The following is a 20,488-nucleotide window of genomic DNA, read 5'->3' on the forward strand; positions in this document are numbered from 1 at the left end:
GTACACAAAGTTACGTTTGCTCGTCGCGGCGGTCGGTTTATTACTAATCAAACATAACATAAACAACAGACAACATACAATTCACAGGGCCGGTGCAAGGCAGTGATGATAAACATCGCAAACATACATTCGGCTGGCCCAAACTTCAACACTCCTCCTCGATGTGTTCATCACTAAGTCCACAAAGTTCTCAATGGGCAGCTCAGCCTACACTCAGATACACGACCTACGAGCGTTAATCCTCCTGCACCTAACACCCTCTTGTTTCGTCAAGTTTGACAACCACAAAGTCACTAAGTTCACAAAGAGTTTACAGTCTATACACGATATCACACTTAGCATCGGTTTCCCTCGTCAAAACAGTCATAAAATTCTTCTTCTTGGCAGCACTCCTCCTCAAAGGGACGCCCAGCTGCATTTTTCCGGCGGCTGCCGCTCTTCTTAATATTTTCCGCGGTCTTCAAAGCATACAGCTCTCCACTAAGTTCTACTGAAGCTTGCACTTCTCCGCAACGACTTATAATCTGGCACCTGGATTCCACAAAGTTCACATTCAGTCCCTTTTGTGCCAGCTTCCGGACTGAAAGCAATCCACAGTCCAGCTCCGGAACATACAGCACGTCTTTCACTGCGATTTCATTCGTTTTCCCTTTTTCGTCGACGCACCTCAGGAAGCCTTCTCCAACACCAGCGGACCTCAGCACCGAGCCATCCGCCAAGTTTACATCGACCTTCACATTCTCGTCGATCTTATCGAAGAACTTCCTGTCGCTGGTCATGTGGCTCGAACAGCCACTGTCCACGTACCAGCCATTCCGCTTCCGCTGTCCGCCAACACCAAAACAAATTCCGGTATTTTTCTTCACCGCTTTCTTCACTTCCGGCACTTTTTCTTCCCTTTCACGTAGCTCTGGGCAATCCCTCCGGAAATGGCCAGGTTTCCGGCAGTAGTAGCACACTCGCTGTCTTCTTCTTCTTCTTGTGCCTTCATTACTCGCTCCCAGCGCACGATCACTGCGCTCACTGGACACATCACGCTTCTCCATCCGTCGGTGGTACTCGTCCATCAGCCGCTGCTTCACGAACTCCAGAGTTTGGTCATCATCTGGCCGGCTTTCCAAAGCCGTCACCAACCCGTTGTACGACTCCGGCAGACTGCGATACACCATCGCTACTTGCAGCGAACTCTCGAGCTTCTGCCCCGCACACGATAACCGATCGAACAATTCCTCGATCGCGAACAGGTGCTTCTCCATATCCGCACCTTCTTCGTAGTTGAAACTACAAAGCTTCTTCAGAAGCGACACTCGCGACGTCACCGTAGCCTTTTCGTGGTACTTCTTCAAACGTTCCCACACATCGACCGCAGATTTTGCGTCCTTCACTAAGGCTAACTGATTGTCCTCGAGATTCAGAATGATCAAGGCCCTCGCCTTTTGATCTTCTTTCGACCACGCCGCAGTCACTGGCATCGGTTTTTCTTCCGAAACCGTATGCCACAGATCGACACTAATTAACAACATTTCGATCTTCACCTTCCACGTTTGATAATTTCGATTATCCAAACGGGCGATAAAACTTTTCTCTGCCATTTCTATTTTTCGATTTTCTGTTGGCGCACACTGTACTCACGAAGGTATACAGCCAACAACACTATCGAACGTACCCGCCGTACAATACACACGCGCCGGCGGTACACCACACAGATTAACTGTTCGATTTCAATCGATCACCACCACGGCTACGGCAACGAATTCGCGGCACAAAATGGCAATGTTCTATCTTCTCTTTGGCTTCACGGGACAAAATGGTGCAACACAGCTTAACCGGCACTTTCTTCCTCGTACTGGGCTTCTAACCAGACGGGAAACAACGGCACCAAACACTTCCAATAGTCCCGGTCGCAGCTGTTCTTCGCACACAGCAGCTGGACCACAAGCCAAAAACGAGCGCAATTGAACAATTCGCTCCCACCGACCGGCACCACACAGGAGGATCGTTCGCGAAAACGATTTTACACGCGACTTTCCGAGGCAAACTATTTCACCGGTTCTTCCACTACACTGGGCCCATTACCTGTGGGAAGGCTTGACCACGGAGACCCACCAGGTACACAGTGGTACCGACAAAACCACCGGGGAATTTCAGTACGCGAACGGGAAGAACACTACAGTACACAAAGTTACGTTTGCTCGTCGCGGCGGTCGGTTTATTACTAATCAAACATAACATAAACAACAGACAACATACAATTCACAGGGCCGGTGCAAGGCAGTGATGATAAACATCGTAAACATACATTCGGCTGGCCCAAACTTCAACAAAAATAACCAAAACGGCCACTATGGAAAGCATAGATAGCGCCACCGTAGCCTTGTGTGTTTGACAGAACAGCAATGCTGTCACAATGTTAAATCCCATATACAGTGGCGCCTTTGTTTTGATGCGGTGAGCACTGACAAAAACTACCTTCAATGATCCATTCATTCACAATAAGCTAGTATTAGATATACAATTTTGATTCATACTATAGATTTAAGTTTGCATGATATTTTGCATGACTCTTAGATTTTAATTGTATATATATGTAGGTTTGTGTAATTCTCTTTCTTGAGTGCATTTAATTCTGTGCGATGTTTTAGTTATAGATGTGAGTTTACCTAACATTAAATTTATGATCATCTTGTACTCACGTTTAGTTTCCCTTAGTATGCCTGTGATTTCCTTAAGGTTGCAGTGCGATAAACTAGAGCTGTAAACGTAGTTAATTAGCCTTACGAAGAAACTCTATTTGTTTTATTCCACTTACCAATCGTAATTGCTAATTATAATGGGATTTTTACGTAGGAGGTTAAGTGGGGTATCAAATTCACGATAATTCACTATAAGGATAGATCAAATGTAAGGCATGATTGCATGGCACATTAAATTATAGTTTTAACTTACGGTATAGGCAAAAATCAACTAATTATTAATAGTTTTATGTAGTATTTTAAGAGAAAATAGTTTGAGGAATCCAGAACACGTTTATCCAGTAGAATGACAATTCGTACATGTTTTTCTCATACCTACTCATCTGCATTGGCAGTTTGCTCACGCTGTCATCTCCCGTTCTCTCAGTGTGACCAATTTGTGCACGCTAGAAATCTTTAAGTGCTCGCTCTGAATCCAAATGTGCTCGCTCAAAAACCCAATGTGCTCATACCCAATAATCCAAAAGTGCTCGCTCAAAATTCCAAAGTGCTCGTAAAATATCCAAAAGTGCTCGCTACAAATCACAAAGTGCATGATAAAAATCTTCAAGTGCTCGCTCAAAATCCAAAAGTGCTCGCTCAAAAACATAAAGAGCTCATACCCAACAATCCAAAAGTGCTCGCTCAAAATTCCAAAGTGCTCGCTAAAAATCCAAAACTTCTCGCTCAAAATCTCAAAGTGCTCGCACGAATTCCAAAGTGCTCGCTAAAAATTCCAAAGTGCTCGCTACAAATCACAAGGTGCATGCTAAAAATCCCAAAGTGCTCGCTACAAATCTCTAAGTGCTCGCTAAAAATCCAAAAGTGCTCGCTTAAATCCGAATGTACTCGCTAAAAATCCCAAAGTGCTCGCTACATCCGAATGTGCTCGCTCAAAAACCCAAAGTGCTCGCTACAAATCTTTAAGGTGATTATAAAACGAAGCCAAACTTTGAATTTTAAAGTGCACAAGACTGGACAGTTCGCATTGAAAATCAGTCAAATTGCTTGCTTGCTGGTGGTGACCAATGGGATAAATTTTCAACGCGGAGCGCTGTTTGGTTCTTAAAGTCTTGTGCTCTTGAAAATTTGAGGTGTGGCTTCATTCTATAATCACCTTAAGTGCTCACTCAAAATCCCAATGTGCTCGCTCAAAAACCCAATGTGCTCATACACGCTAAGATCAGTCTACCCAAATATGGGTAAAGTTTACTCATAATCGTCAAAAAGTACACACACTCATTTTATGGGTAAAGTAGCATTTACTCATTTATGAGTTTAGCTTCTTTTTCTAAAAATGAGTAATGCGTTTTACTCATAAGTGAGTATTGTTTTGTAATTTATTTCGGTTTAAATTATTTCTAAATAAACGATAGATCATTAAAAAATAATAGTTTTTATAATGAAATAATCCATTTATTACATTTATGTACATATAAACATATGCAGTTTTATTTATCAGCAACAGATGTCTCCAGGAACCACAGACTTGACGGCAGGACGGACTTCCTCCGGGTTCCTCTCCAAAATTCTTAATTTAGATCATCGTGTAGCGGGCCCCCGGCTTGGTCACTGTTTTTTTCGGAATATTGATCAATCTGTTTCTTCTCACAATTTTATTTATTACTAAAAAGTCGTCACAATTCACTAGCTTTCCGCCCTTAGAATCGTTCTTAAGGAATCGATGGAGACACTTTCACTTTTCCCTCGACTCTGATCGCGTATGTGGGTGGTTCCACCAATACCCGAAATATACTTTATCCACCTATACTTTATCCACCTTATAGCACTATCAAACACTCTCGACCCAAATTGGCCCGCTCGTCAATTTGGCAGAAAATGCCCACTGAACTTTGAACGAAAAAGTCGAAAACGAACGCCTGGAACAGACCGTCAGAAACAGCGCGCGTCGTACACACCCGGACTCCTCCGGTCAGAACTGCACCCCCACCGCCAGCGTTCGGGGCGTTTTATCGCGCTCCCGCGGGGAACTCAATCTCCCAATCTGAAAATATAAAGAGAGAAAAGAGAAAAGCCAAAACGAGCGTTGCTCTGGCTCAGTTAGTACAGCCATGTGACCGTGACCTTGTTGGGGCGTTCAGTCAGCGCTGTCGGGTGACACACAAACAAAAACAAAAACATTCTCCGGCATTGGAGCACGTTAACGAGCAACAAGCAGTAAGGTTCTTGGCTTCTGCTTACATCGCTTGTTTTCTAGTTAACCTAGTGAAAACCCACATCTGATGAAATCCACCAACTTGCGTGGAACATCATCGAAAAAATAAAAGGGTTCTTTCCTAGATCAATGGTGATCATTGATCTTTCGAATTATTCGATACGGGGAGGGGAATGCTTCTTTCGGTCGGCAGGACCGCTACATCCGCCCCCCCCCCTTAAATTAAGTTTTTATTTGTGAAGCAAAGAAAAACTTGCAGTAGGCATTTGGCTAGCGTAAAGAGTATCCCTAGGACTATTCTACATTCCAAGACAAAGATTTTTTTTTCCTTTGCAAATGCGTACTAATCTATTCCTTACTTCTTTCCCTGCTCTAAGATGATTCACCTACCTCCTTGCCGCTTGAGTCTGTCAGAATGCCGCTTCGTGTCTGTGTTCCAATAGAAATCCCCTCGAACGAAACTGGATTTCGAGTCCCGAACGAGTTATTTGTAGGGTTGTCCATTGAACGAAATCTCCCAATCAACCGGCAAGACCAAAAACCGGAGTATCTTCCAAATAGTAACTAACATCCTTTCATTGCACGTAACCTTCTATCCAAAGTCGTTTCCATGTGTTGAGTAACCTTAGCCACCAATCACCATTCCGATTCCATCGAACCACTCTCAGAGATTCGTCGAGTGTTCCTCTTCCATGTCACCGTTCAACTTCGTGAAGTTTGTCGGATTCAGCTGGCACATGTCATATAGTACTCTTGCGATCAGCCTCGAGCTCTTCGATCCTCTTGGCAATTGCAATCTTGGCTTCTCCGATGTTCGCTCTGGCACCAGTGGCCTTGATGATGTCCAGCTTCTGATCCTAAGGAGACACCTCAATGTGGACATCGTAGGTATTCATCAGCTCCTTGACATCACTACCCTAGTACATTCCAGATGCCTAATGACTACTCTCTTGGCACAGCTCAGAATATTCTTCCCATTCCAAATGCATATCTCACTACCAAAAACAAAGACTAGGACTGCGGTCTAACATGGCAATTTAAACAGCAACAGCCCAGCATTTCTCTATCGGCGCCAAACCAACACCTTCAAACGTGTAAACCTTGTTCGTCTTGATCGGACAACCCCCAACGACTCGTCCTTGTTGGCATGACTAGCATCACAGACTCCTGCTTCATGATTCTCCTGACCCTATTCTGTCCCTACGAAATTTCCGTCTCCTATATCAATTAAGTCAATTAGTCAAATAAATAGTAAAAAGTTTTTTTTTTCTTTCTAAAGTATAGTTTTTTGTTTTCTAAGAGTAAAAAGTATGGATTAAATACGAACTATATATTCTTTTATTTTTTTAATGGCATTTAATTTTTTTTTGTCGAAATACTTTTTTTTTCGAACATTTCTAAATACTCATAATTAGGTAAACTTACGTTATTTCTAATATGAGTGAATTCTACCAATTTTTCTCAGTATAATTTACTCATAATATAGGTTTTGTATCAAAAACCCAAATATGGGTAAAACAAGTACCTATTTATGGGTAAACTGATCTTAGCGTGTACCCAATAATCCAATAGTGTTCGCTTTTTTTTTTCCTTCTAAGCAATGGGGGGATAATCTGCTCAACAGACTCCGGACCGAGGTCCGGGAGTGTGGGGTTGGGGACCATTTACTACGTACAAGCAGTAAACAGGACTACACCCCCGACCCACTAAACCATTTCCATTGCCGCCAAACCCTTCGTCTCTCCGGAACCACCAAGAAGGCATTGCTTCGGAGAGGGGCTATTGCACATCGCATCCTCCAGGTTAGCTGCGTAGCCATGCAGCAACGAACATCGATGACACGCTTATGGGGGTCCACCAAGGTAGCATGCTGGCGCATTGCCAGCTTCCCGGGTGGTCCTCACCTCCCGTTGTCCGCTGAAAGCGGGCAGGGTCGACCACTAAGAACGCGCCCAGCTGCACCGCAGGTATCAAGAACTGATACTGCGGGCTTCGCAATTTGACCTACTGAAGGCTCAGGCCCTATCAGCTAGCACCAGCTGGGATTGCTGACGAAGGGGCCTCCACCTGCCCCGAACAACCAGAGGCTCGTATCCACCCAGTAGGCCGGCGCCACGACAGCAGCGCTACCAGGATGTTCTCCCCGCGGCCACTTAATCGCTGTAAGGGTCGATTTCGACCGTAGGGCACCGGTATGACCTACGTAGCCGACTGCGAACCCTTGGACCACCTGTTGATTAGCGTCTGCACTAGTCACTCCTCGAGTCCACACGCCACCTCCTTTGGAGTTCCGAGACAATGTGGGTGATAGCCGATGAAACGGCATTCCAGCCAAACTCGTCTGCACACATCCTCTGGACCAAATTGTCCGGAGTCGTGTCCCGACCGCATGTGGCAAACATGCGGTCACGCATTGTGCGGAAACGCGGGCACACGAACAAAACGTGTTCCGCCGTTTCCTCTAAACCTGCACAAACTGGACATTCGGGAGAACCCGCATGACCGAAACGGTGTAGATACTGTCTAAAGCATCCATGGCCCGAAAGGACCTGTGTTAGGTGGAATGTTAGTTCCCCATGGCGCCTATTGACCCAGATATCTAACCTCGGAATCAACCTGTGAGTCCACACTCCCTTGGTTGAACTGTCCCACGCACGCTGCCATTTGACCATGGAGGTCAGTCTGGCAGTCCTGCGTATGCCTCTTGTGCCGCGCATTTCGAAGCACTCTATATCTTCCATGATAAGAATACCAATAGGCATCATACCGGTGATGACACAGAGTGCACAGAGTGGCCTAACGAGTAGTTCGAACTGGAGGGTAGACAATGCCTACACTCACAGCGACCACCTGGCGGTTCGCTACAGTATCGACTACAACAATAGCAGGCAGCGCGTAGAGGAAGCGGCTAGGTCACGGCCAAGCCCTCGTAGGTGGAAGACATCGTACTTCAATGACGAAGTACTTAGGGAGGCGCTCCGTCGTGAGCGTAACCTACTCGGCCTAAGCGGGGACGAACTGGTAGCGGTGCTTTCGCGTGCGTGCGATGCGACCATGCCTAGGAAAGTCCACCCTAGAAATGGGAGACCACCGACGTACTGGTGGACTCAAGCAATTGCGAACCTGCGCCGTGCCTGCCTACGGGCCAGGAGGCGGATGCAGCGAGCACGTACCGAGCAGGAGCGTGAAGAACGACGGGCGGTGTTCACCGCTGCCAAAGTTGCGCTGAAGTCCGAGATAAGGGCAAGCAAAAAGGCCTGCTTTGAGAGACTCTGTCAGAGTGCCAACGCGAACCCGTGGGGTGATGCCTACAGGATCGTTATGGCGAAGACAAGAGGTGCAATTGCTCCTACGGAGCAATCTCCACAGATGCTGGAGGGGATCATCGAGGGGCTCTTTCCGCGCCACAACCCTAGCCCATGGCCTCCTTTTGTAGGACAGCCGGGGATTGGGGCTGGCGATGAGGATAGAGTAACCGATGAGGAACTTGTAGGGATTGCAAAATCCCTAAGCATGGGGAAGGCACCAGGTCCGGACGGAGTTCCAAACCTGGCCCTCAAAGTCGCAATCTTGGAGGCTCCCGGTATGTTCAGATCTGCTATGCAGATATGCCTGGACGAGGGAGTATTTCCAGATGCGTGGAAGAGGCAGAGCCTGGTACTATTGCCAAAGGCGGGGAAACCACCTGGTGACCCGTCGGCGTATAGACCCATATGCTTGATTGACACGGCGGGGAAGGTGCTCGAGAAGATCATCCTCAACAGACTGTTGAGGTACAATGAGAGTGTAAATGGTCTCTCAAGCAACCAGTTCGGCTTCCGGAAAGGGAAGTCCACCGTAGACGCTATTCTGACGGTTAAGAAAACCGCTGAGATAGCACTCCAGCGTAAGAGGAGGGGGATTCGCTACTGCGCAGTAGTGACTCTGGATGTAAGGAACGCATTTAATAGTGCCAGTTGGGCGGCTATTGCCGATGCGCTCCTGCGTCTGGGGATACCCGAGTACCTGTACAAGATTCTCGGAAGTTACTTCCAGAATCGGGTATTAGTCTATGACACAGAGGTGGGTCGGAAGTGCTTTCACATAACCTCAGGAGTCCCGCAAGGTTCCATCCTGGGCCCGGTGTTATGGAATGTCATGTACGACGAGGTGTTGAGATTAAAATTCCCGGCGGGTGTGGTCATCGTTGGCTTTGCCGACGATATTACGCTGGAGGTCTACGGTGAATCGATCGAAGAAGTGGAATTGACTGCAGCCCACTCGATCGCAATTGTGGAGGAGTGGATGAGCTCCAGGAAACTGGAATTGGCTCACCACAAAACTGAGGCGGTTGTTGTCAACAACCGAAAGTCGGTGCAGCAAGCGGTGATCAGTGTAGGCGACTGCACGATCACTTCGAAGCGCTCCGTCAAACACTTGGGGGTGATGATCGACGATAAGCTTACCTTCTGTAGCCACGTCGATTATGCCTGCAAGAGAGCCTCCACAGCTATTGTGGCACTGTCCCGGATGATGTCCAATAGCTCTGCGGTGTACGCCAGCAAGCGAAAGCTTCTGGCTAGTGTCGCCTCGTCCATACTGAGGTATGGTGGCCCGGCTTGAGGCACGGCTTTGAGTACCAATAGCTACCGTAGCAAGCTAGAGAGTACTTATAGGCTAATGTGCCTGAGGGTTGCGAGCGCGTACCGTACCGTGTCACACGATGCACTCTGCGTCATCACCGGTATGGTGCCTATTGGTATCCTTATCATGGAAGACATAGAGTGCTTCGAAATGCGCGGCACAAGAGGCATACGCAGGACTGCCAGACTGGCCTCCATGGTCAAATGGCAGCTTGGACCGCTTGGACCGCTTGGACGAGGCGACACTAGCCAGAAGCTTTCGCTTGCTGGCGTACACCGCAGAGCTATTGGACATCATCCGGGACAGTGCCACAATAGCTGTGGAGGCTCTCTTGCAGGCATAATCGACGTGGCTACAGAAGGTAAGCATATCGTCGATCATCACCCCCAAGTGTTTGACGGAGCGCTTCGAAGTGATCGTGCAGTCGCCTACACTGATCACCGCTTGGACGAGGCGACACTAGCCAGAAGCTTTCGCTTGCTGGCGTACACCGCAGAGCTATTGGACATCATCCGGGACAGTGCCACAATAGCTGTGGAGGCTCTCTTGCAGGCATAATCGACGTGGCTACAGAAGGTAAGCTTATCGTCGATCATCACCCCCAAGTGTTTGACGGAGCGCTTCGAAGTGATCGTGCAGTCGCCTACACTGATCACCGCTTGCTGCACCGACTTTCGGTTGTTGACAACAACCGCCTCAGTTTTGTGGTGAGCCAATTCCAGTTTCCTGGAGCTCATCCACTCCTCCACAATTGCGATCGAGTGGGCTGCAGTCAATTCCACTTCTTCGATCGATTCACCGTAGACCTCCAGCGTAATATCGTCGGCAAAGCCAACGATGACCACACCCGCCGGGAATTTTAATCTCAACACCTCGTCGTACATGACATTCCATAACACCGGACCCAGGATGGAACCTTGCGGGACTCCTGAGGTTATGTGAAAGCACTTCCGACACACCTCTGTGTCATAGACTAATACCCGATTCTGGAAGTAACTTCCGAGAATCTTGTACAGGTACTCGGGTATCCCCAGACGCAGGAGCGCATCAGCAATAGCCGCCCAACTGGCACTATTAAATGCGTTCCATACATCCAGAGTCACTACTGCGCAGTAGCGAATACCCCTCCTCTTACGCTGGAGTGCTATCTCAGCGGTTTTCTTAACCGTCAGAATAGCGTCTACGGTGGACCTCCCTTTCCGGAAGCCGAACTGGTTGCCTGAGAGACCATTTACACCCTCTGTGTACCTCGACAGTCTGTTGAGGATGATCTTCTCGAGCACTTTCCCCACCGTGTCAATCAAGCATATTGGTCTATACGCCGACGGGTCACCGGGTGGTTTCCCCGCCTTTGGCAATAGTACCAGGCTCTGCCTCTTCCACGCATCTGGAAATACTCCCTCGTCCAGGCACATCTGCATAGCAGATCTGAACATACCGGGAGCCTCCAAGATTACGACTTTGAGGGCCAGGTTTGGAACTCCGTCCGGACCTGGTGCCTTCCCCATGCTTAGGGATTTTGCAATCCCTACAAGTTCCTCATCACCCAAGTAACCGCAAGCATTAAAGCATTACCGTAATTTGACCGTAATTCAGCGAACCAATGCATCATTGCTTTTATTTATCAACATGCGTGCAATAATACTTTAAGTCCAATTTACGAATGCATTGAAGCATTGCTTTATTTTAGCAGCTAAACGTGCACTATTGAATGATATACGGCTACCATCCAATGATTCATAGCATAATCTTACTCAATGCTTCATTGCAACAAATACGGCAATACCTCGTCACTTCTACTGTCAATACTTCCTCGAAGCAACTTTGGTGGGAACTTAGCAAAGTCATGTTGACGGTGTCTGGGTTCGATTCCCGATCGGTCCCGTTCTTTTTTGGTATGAAATTTCTTTCAGTTTTATGAACAACGACATATGAAAAACAAAGCAACTTTGGTAAAAACAGCATCACAGTCAATAATTGTGGAAATGGGCATAGAACACTATACATACTATACATGCTATATCGCAGTGTGGATGAGGAAGACTATCACTTTTTCTTTGATACGATATGCAAGTAACTCAAGAATATTTTATCATAGTTATTTACTAATTAAATTTTCCCAAATTTCGAGCTATTTGCTGCTACATCCTATTTTAATTTAGAAGTTTTGTAGGACGTAAATGAGATATAGTGGATGTTTATTCTATTCCGAACCATCCGCTCCAGGTCCTTAAACATGCACATTTCCGGCAGCAGATTTGTCAGGAACGTGAGTAGCAGCGTCTTTTCGCTGCGAATATATTGCTGCACTGGACATATCTAGAAGCAATTGAATGTTAACTGAATGAATTATGGTGAATAATCCTTAAAAACTTACAGTTTTCATGAAAAAAAATCTCTTCCTGACTTGGTGATTGCAAATAGTTAAACCGTGTGCTCTAAAATCAAAACAAAATCTGAACAGCTAAAAAGTGACATATGCGGCATCAGCCTGATGGTCTTGCAGACTCATTGCTTTAAATTACATATTTTTACCGGCCTAGACATGCAGCGTTTGTGGTCTGGAGGATAGGGGCGCCCGATGATGATATCATCTGCCATTTACTTCAGGTTCGAGTCCCGACATAGGAAATAGTCAAAATGAAATACAATAGCATAATACAACTCATAAGAAAAATTGATGACCAAAAAAGTTGTTAACATGTAAGAAATACCAAAAAAATATAAAAACGCGTGTTTTTTTAATTTATTTTTGTTTCAAAGAACATTCCACATACAAACATTTAAAAATGCAATAAAGCCTTAAATATACATTGCCCACGGCTTACTGCATGCGTTATATACACTTTGTCTAAAGCTTGTATACGGTACAGACAGTAATTATACTTTAGCAATGGCTAACATGAGGCTAAAAAATGTAGCCGTATTTAAACTGTAGTAACGCCCTTTTCCACTTCAATTCTGCTTTAATGAAGCATAAAACGCAATATGACTTTATATCATGCATTTTATAGTAGTATATAAAGCGATATTAATGCGACTACATACAGCTTTATGGTTACTTGGGCAGTTACTCTACCCTCATCGCCAGCCTCAATCCCCGGCTGTCCTACAAAAGGAGGCCATGGGCTAGGGTTGTGGCGCGGGAAGAGCCCCTCGATGATCCCCTCCAGCATCTGTGGAGATTGCTCCGTAGGAGCAATTGCACCTCTTGTCTTCGCCATTACGATCCTGTAGGCATCACCCCACGGGTTCGCGTTGGCACTCTGACAGAGTCCCTCGAAGCAGGCCTTTTGCTTGCCCTTATCTCGGACTTCAGCGCGACTTTGGCAGCGGTGAACACCGCCCGTCGTTCTTCACGCTCCTGCGCGGTACGTGCTCGCTGCATCCGTCTCCTGGCCCGTAGGCAGGCACGGCGCAGGTTCGCAATAGCTTGAGTCCACCAGTACGTCGGTGGTCTCCCATTCCTAGGGTGGACTTTTCTAGGCATGGTCGCATCGCATGCACGCGTAAGCACCGCTACCAGTTCGTCCCCGCTTAGGCCGAGTAGGTTACGCTCACGGCGGAGCGCCTCCCTAAGTACTTCATCATTGAAGTACGATGTCTTCCACCTACGAGGGCTTGGCCTTGACCTAGCCGCTTCCTCAACCCGCTGCCTGCTGCTGTTGTAGTCGATACTGTAGCGAACCGCCAGGTGGTCGCTGTGAGTGTAGGCATCGTCTACCCTCCAGTTCGAACTACTCGTTAGGCCAGGACTACAAAAAGTAACGTCGATAATCGACTCCGCTCCGTTTCGGCTGAAGGTACTTTTGGTACCAACATTAGCCAGATCGACATCTAGCACGGCCAGTGCCTCTAGCAGGATTTGACCTCGCTGGTTCGTGTTACGGCTTCCCCATTCCACGGCCCAGGCATTGAAGTCACCCGCTATTACAACTGGCCTTCGCCCTGTCAACGCGGTCGTCATACAGTCCAGCATCTGCGTGAACCGCTCGGTCGACCAACTCGGAGGCGCTTAGCAGCTACAGAAGAGGACCCCGTTTACCTTGGCGATCACGAAGCCCTCGTAGGTAGTAGACACCAACTGCTGGACAGGGTATTTACCCGTTGTCCATATCGCCGCCATTTTTCCGGATCCATCCACGACCCAGTTGCCGTTGCCGGCGGGTACTCGGTATGGGTCCGATATGATGGCGATGTCCGTCCCCCACTCAGCAACTGACTGGTACAGCAGTTGCTGAGCTGCGTCACAGTGGTTCAGGTTCAGCTGCGTTACCTGCACTGTGACTTTTCGTTAATGGCTCGTTTGAAGGTCGGGCACTTTGAGCCTCCCGTTGGGTGATTGTTGTTCACGGACTTGCCGGAACAAATCAAGTACTTGGGAGGGTTCTTGCAGCCTAGTGCCTTATGACCTTCCTCACCACAACGCCTGCACAAGTTGGTCCTATCAGGGCCTTTACAGCCCCAGGACTTGTGTCCAGGTTCCCTGCACCTAAAGCAGATCACTGGTTGCTCATGTATGTTCAGTGAACATACTGACCAACCAACCTTGATCTTACCCACCTTAGCGGACTTATTTGCGTCTGCCACAGGTAGGTGTACTAAGGCCACCTGAGTACCTGCCGGACCTTTCCGTAGCTGAACGGCGGTGGTGGGCACCTGCACTTCGCACTGTTGCCGCAGTGCCGTGACGAGCTCTTCTGCGTTGGTGATCTCGTCAAGGTTCATCACCTTCAGAGTCACTGACTGCGTCAGAGCCCTCACTTCAACACCAGCGCCAAGGACCTCTTCCGCCAAACTTTTGTAGGCGGCGCCCTTGCGCTCCTTGTCGCGCTTAAGCTCGAGGATCATTTCACCTGTACGAGTGCGTCTGACACTGCGTACGTCGGCTCCTAGATCCGCAAGCTTCGCGTCACTGCGCATCGCCTTCAGGACTTCCGAGTACTTGGACTCTTCCGTCTTGATGATTATCGCATCACCCTTCTCGCGCTTGGCACCTACCCTCTTACCTTTCTTAGGTCTGGTATCCCTGCGCTCCTGGTTCTCCTGTTTGTTCTTCTTCTTCTTCCTCGCTACGGTTGTCCAGGGGGCGTCCCCCCCCTGCTCCGCCCTGACCTGTGGTGATGGAGGACCTCTCAAAGGTCGCAACCCCCTGTTCCCATCACTCCGTGAGGGGCCAGCCTTTTCGGGCCCACCCTTCTCGGCTTTCCAGGACGCCTGGCTGGGGTCCGATTTTCCGGCACTTCTGCCGGTTTTCGGGGTTAGTATCCGCCTGGCCTTACGAGCGCCGCCGGGTAGCTCCTCCCCTGACGGCTGCCTCGCGCGCTTCTGCGATTGCTTGTTGTAAGCATTCGCTTCCACGCTTTTGGGGCTACCCGCGAAAACGAAGGGTTCCGTCTGGGTAGACTTCGGCACCTTCAATTCCACGGGTTCTGCCGCAGCCACAGTCACCATGGGTTCAGCATGGGTCTGCTTGGCCGCCAACATTGACTTACGAAGTCTAAACAAGGCCTGCTTGAGGTCCTTGCTGATGTTAGACTTCGAGGACGCAAAGTCAATTATGGAGTCGAGCTGCTGTGCAGCCACTTCCATCGCAGAGAGCCCATCTCTACTTTTATTGATGGCCCTCATCAACCACGCTCCATCCACAACTTCACCCGATGCGTTAGCCGGGGATGAAATATGGGTTCCAGCACTTGCACTACGTGCACTGCTGCCTCCTCCTGCTTCTACTCTCCTCAACGGAGATCTAGCTATCCCACTTCTTGCGAAGGGGTTCGCTTCCCTACTACTGCTACTACCTGCACTACCACAACTATTCTGATTATTGTTTGAAATTGTACTCATTTTTGGATCCCACGAGTAGCACGGGAAAAGAGGTCCACCACGCCAGAGCCCTGCATTAACGCGGTAAGGGACAAAATACTGTGAGGGGTGCCCAGATGCCCCACAGGCTCCGTTAATGGCCGAACATCTTTTTCACCCCTTCGACCATTCATTCCTCAGCACGGTTTTTCGCATGACACCTTGAATTGGGGTTACCCCGTTTGGTGGACTCTTACCACCGGAACAGGTCGTCCGTAGTTCTATTCTAGCCGCCGGAACTACACGGCAAAATAGTGTTCGCTTAAAATCTCAAAAGTGCTAGCTCAACATCTCAAAGTGCTTGCAACAAATCCAAAACTCTAAAAATTGATTAACCAAAAGTGCTCGCTACATCCGAATGTGCTCGCTCAAAATCCCAAAATGCTCGCTACAAATCTTCAAATCCCAATGAGCACACATCTGAAAATCCGAAACTGCTCGCTCAAAACCAAAAAGTATATGATTGAATAAAACGCACTTCAGCGACTTCCTATGAATTTGATCAATTCATCTACTAATATTGAATACATTACTCAACAGCAGTGCTCACAAGAATTCCAAAGTGATTGCAAGAATTCCAAAGTGCTCGCTTAAAATCCAAAAGTGCTCGCTCAAAATCTCAAAGTGCTCGCAAGAATTCCAAAGAACTCGCTACAAATCTTTAAGTGCTCGCTCAATATCCAAATGTGCTCGCTCAAAAACCCAAAGTGCTCATACACAAAAATCTAAAAGTGGTAGCTTAAAATCTCAAAATGCTCGCTACAATTCTCAAAGTGATCTGAAAAAATCCAAAACTGCTCGCTCAAAATCCAGAAGTGCTCGCTCAAAATCCAAAGAGCTCGCTACAAACATTGAATGGCTCTCAAAAAATCCAAAAGTGTTCGCTAAAGATCCCAAAGTGCTTCCATAAAACCCCAAAGAGCTCGCAAGAATTGGAATCTATTCGCTAAATATCCAAAAGTGCTCGCTCAAAATTCCGAATTGTTTACATAAAAAAACCGAAAGTGTCCGCTCCAAAAACTATCACTCGAAATCCCAAAGTGCTCGCTCAGAATCCAGAAGTGCTCGCAAGAATTCCAAAGTACTCGCTCAAACTCCAAAAGTGTTCGCTCAAAATCCCAAAGTGTTCGCTTCAAATCTTGAAGTGCTCGCTCAAAATCCTAATGTGCTCGCTCAACATTTCAAAGCGCTCGCTAAGAATCCCAAAGTGGTCGTTGAAAAACCGAAAGTGCTCACTCAAAATCCAAAAGTGCTCGTAACAAGTCCCAAAGTGCTCGCTATAAATTTAAGAGTGTTCGCTAAAACACCGAAAGTTCTCGCTAAAAATCCAATAGTGCTCGCTACAAATCACAAGGTGCTAACATCTTGAAATCCAAAAATGCACGCTACAAATCTAAAAGTGCTTGCTTAAATCCCACAGTGCTCGCTAGAAATGCAAATGTGCTCGCTTAAAATCCAAAAGTGCTCACATAAAATAATCCAAACGTGCTCGCCTAAAATCTCAAAATGCTAGCTTATAATCTCATAGTGCTCGCAGCAAATCCCAAAGTGCTCGCTCAAAACCCAAAAATGCTCACATCTAAAAATCCAAAAGTGCTCGCTACAAATCGCGAAGTGCTCGCTAAAAATCCAAACGTGCTCGCTATAAATCTAAAGGTGGTTGTTAAAAATCTTAAAGTGCTCATCTAAAATTCCAAAAGTGCTCGCTACAAATCTTGGAGTACTCGCTAATAAACCAAAAGTTCTCGCTACAAATCTTGAAGTACTCGCTAATAAACCAAAAGTGCTTGCTAAAATTCCCATAATCCAAAAGTGCTCATATAAAATAATCCAAATTTGCACGCTTAAAATCTCAAAGTGCTCGCTTAAAATCTCATAGTGCTCACAACAAATCCCAAAGTGCTCGCTCAAAATCCCAAAATGCTCACATCTAAAAATCCAAAAGTTCTCGCTACAAATCTTAAAGTGCTCGCTAAAAATCCATATGTGCTCGCTAAAACCCCCAAAGTGCTTTCATAAAAAATTCCAAAGGGTTCGCTTAAAATCTCAAAGTGCTCGCAACAAATCCCAAGGTGCTCGATACAAATCCAAAAGTGCTCACTTAAAATCCAAAAATGCACGCTACATATCTTAAAGGTCTTTCTTAATCGAGTGGTTAGAGTCCGCGACTACAAAGCAAAGCCATGTTGAAGGTGTCTGGATTCGATTCCCGGTCGGTCAAGGATCTTTTCGTAATGGAAATTTTCTTGACTTCCCTGGGCATTGAGTATCATCGTACCTGCCATACGATACACGAATGCAAAAATTGCAACTTTGGCAAAGAAAGCTCTCAGTTAATAACTGTGGAAGTGCTCATAAGAACAGCTGAGAAGCAGGCTCTGTCCCAGTGAGGACGTAATGCCAAGAAGAAGAGTGTGCTCGCTAAAAATGTAAAACTGCTCACAACAAATCCCAAAGTGCTCGCTTAAGGTGAAACGGTTTGGAATCAACTTCTAAGATTGCACTAAAACTTTAAAGGCACAAATCTCGCGAAGAAAGCATCCCACAACAGTACACTTTTTATTTTGGCTTTGTGCACTAGCAGAAAGCTTGAAATAAGAAGATCAGGAACGTTTGCCAACTATTTCTCCAGTTTTGTGCCTTTGAAAACGTGAGTAGGGTGAAAAGTCGGCCATCTTTGGATTCCGAGTTGTTTCACCTTAAATCCCAAAGTGTTCGCTTGAAATCCCAAAGTGCTCACATCTTAAAATCCAAAACAGCTCGCTAAAAATCTCAATGTGCTCGCTAAAAAACACCAAAAGTGCTCGCTACAAATCCCAAGGTGCTCACATCTTTAAATCCAAAAGTGTTCGCTTAAAATCCCAAGGTGCTTACATAATATCGGAAAGTGCTCACATAAAAAAAATCCAAATGTGCTCGCTACAAATTTTTCGCTAAGAAACAAAAAGTGGTCGCTCAAATTCCAAAAGTGCTTGCTCAAAATCCCAAAGTGCTCGCTACAATTCTTGAAGCGCTTGCTAGAAATCCCAAAAAGCTCACATTCAAAAATCCAAAAGTGTTTGCTTAAAATCTCAATGTGCTCGCTAAGAAAAAAAGTGCTCGCTCAAAATCCCAAAGTGCTCGCTAGAATTCCAAAGTTCTCGCTCAATATCCAAAGTGCTCACTTAAGGTGAAGATGAATCGAAGGCAAACTTCAAATTTTCTAGAGCACGGATCTGGAGAACCAAACATCCGTTTAAGCTGAAAACTTAATCGATTGGATTAGCGACTAAATTTGAAGTTTGGCTTCGATTCATCTTCACCTTAAAAACTTTCTACACATTCCTTTCCCTTACCATTATAATGCGTAAGAGGCTTTCCTGGAAATGACCGTTGGTTATGAAAATGGTTCGAAATATAATCTGAGATACCCTCACCTACTACTGCATTCTTTTTTGGATTTTTATCGAGTATTTCAAGATTTGTAGCGAGCAATTTTGGAATTTTAAACAAACAGTTACAGTTGAGCGAGTTGATCTGTACTTCATAGTCAAAAGTGAACAATTTACCACGTCTTGTCTAGGATTCGTTCTCCCGTTCAAGAAACTGGAAACTGATAGTATATCATGATGATTTATAGATAACATCTCAAACTTCTTTCTTTCAATCTGCTTCTCTAGGTGCTGTTTCCGTTTATCTCCAACGACATGATCGATAAGGTGGACGTTGTGGCCAATGTCGACGGCGGAGGCTTGTCGGGCCAGGCAGGAGCTATCCGATGGGACTACGCAGTTTTGTCGACGTCAAAACCATAGATAAAATGAGAATGGGCAATTGCACTGCACTGCGTTTCTGGGGGAAGTAATAATTATGTTTTAATATTTGTAGCCGGTCTGTTACAACGCGACTACCGCCGAAGGGAACGTAAGAAGCCTGGACAGGCTGGACCCGTAGAAAGTACACATGAAAGAAACGTTCACAGATTTTAATGTTGCAAATAAAACGTTTGTATTAATAAAAACTAGTTCGACTTATTTGCATACATTTTATTAGAACAATCACATTTCCAGTAAAGGTTTTAAACCAAGAATTTGCATTCCATGCTGAAGGACACTACGAGCCGTGTTGAATAGCTTTAGTCGCTGTATTCTTTTTTCTTTGGAGAGTTCATTTTTAACGTTCATCGTTTGGACGCATCGATTAGCGGCATTACTGAAATTAATTATCGTGTATACAATACTTTAATATTACAGTCCATACAAACGACGGGTCATTTATCTTTTACTTACCATAAACCGAACAGATAGTTCACGAGTATGCACGCTTCTTGCTTATCGGCTGCTTCCGTCAGTATACCGTCATAGTTTGCAATTTCACAAATCAGATGCAGAGCTTCCGGTTCTGGTAGCAATTTGGGCTGGCACTGTTCATTATCTGGACAACATTCGTCGGCATTTTTGACCAAGCTCCACAGGCGACAATGTGTGTACTGGAGCTTGATACCACAATCACCGTCAGTTTGCAGAGCTTTGTCCCAGCTGAAATCGTAGTCTCGCATCCGGCGTTGCTTCAGGTCATTCACCACTACAGCCGTCGTACCAAGAGTTGAAGTAACTTCCGGGTTGTTGATGACATCCACTTTGGTAGCTGGAAGTAGAATTTGAATAAAATAAATTGAAAACTGTTAGGACGTAGCAAGAAACAATTGCAATCTTTCTGATCTGAAAATCATTAAACGATTTATACTTTTAGAATTTGTTGTTATGGAATCTAGTTTGAAGAATGGATCATTGAAGGTAGTTTTTGTCAGTGCTCAACGCATCAAAACAAAGGCGCCACTGTATATGGGAGTTTACATTGTGACAGCATTGCTATTCTGTCAAACACACAAGGCTACGGTGGCGCTATATATCCCTAGTAACCACAAGCATTAAGGTATTACCGTATTTTAACTTTAATTCAACGAGTGCAATGCATCATTGCTTTTATTCTGCAATATGCGTGCAATAATGCTTTAATCCCATTTTATGAATGCAATGTAGCATTGCTTTATTGTTGCAATGAAATGTGCATTAATGGGTGATATACGGTCACCGCTCAATGCTTCATTGCA

General features: G+C 46.1%; 1 protein-coding gene across 2 annotated transcripts in view; it reads right to left on the minus strand.

Moving 5' to 3' along the window:
- Positions 1-19,406: 19,406 nt before the first annotated feature.
- Positions 19,407-20,488, minus strand: part of LOC5578821 (arginine--tRNA ligase, cytoplasmic) — a 29,742-nt gene continuing 28,660 nt past the window's right edge. For both annotated transcript variants that reach the window (XM_021849477.1, XM_001663990.2), the window contains 2 exons: positions 19,665-20,022; positions 19,407-19,587 (listed from right to left, as the gene is read on the minus strand). In XM_021849477.1, the coding sequence (XP_021705169.1) occupies positions 19,434-19,587; positions 19,665-20,022 (512 nt within the window). In that variant the 3' untranslated portion in view covers positions 19,407-19,433. The remainder of the gene's footprint in view (positions 19,588-19,664; positions 20,023-20,488) is intronic.

This window comes from Aedes aegypti, chromosome 3 (genome assembly GCF_002204515.2).
Source record: "Aedes aegypti strain LVP_AGWG chromosome 3, AaegL5.0 Primary Assembly, whole genome shotgun sequence".
NCBI classification, from domain to species: Eukaryota; Metazoa; Arthropoda; class Insecta; order Diptera; family Culicidae; genus Aedes; species Aedes aegypti.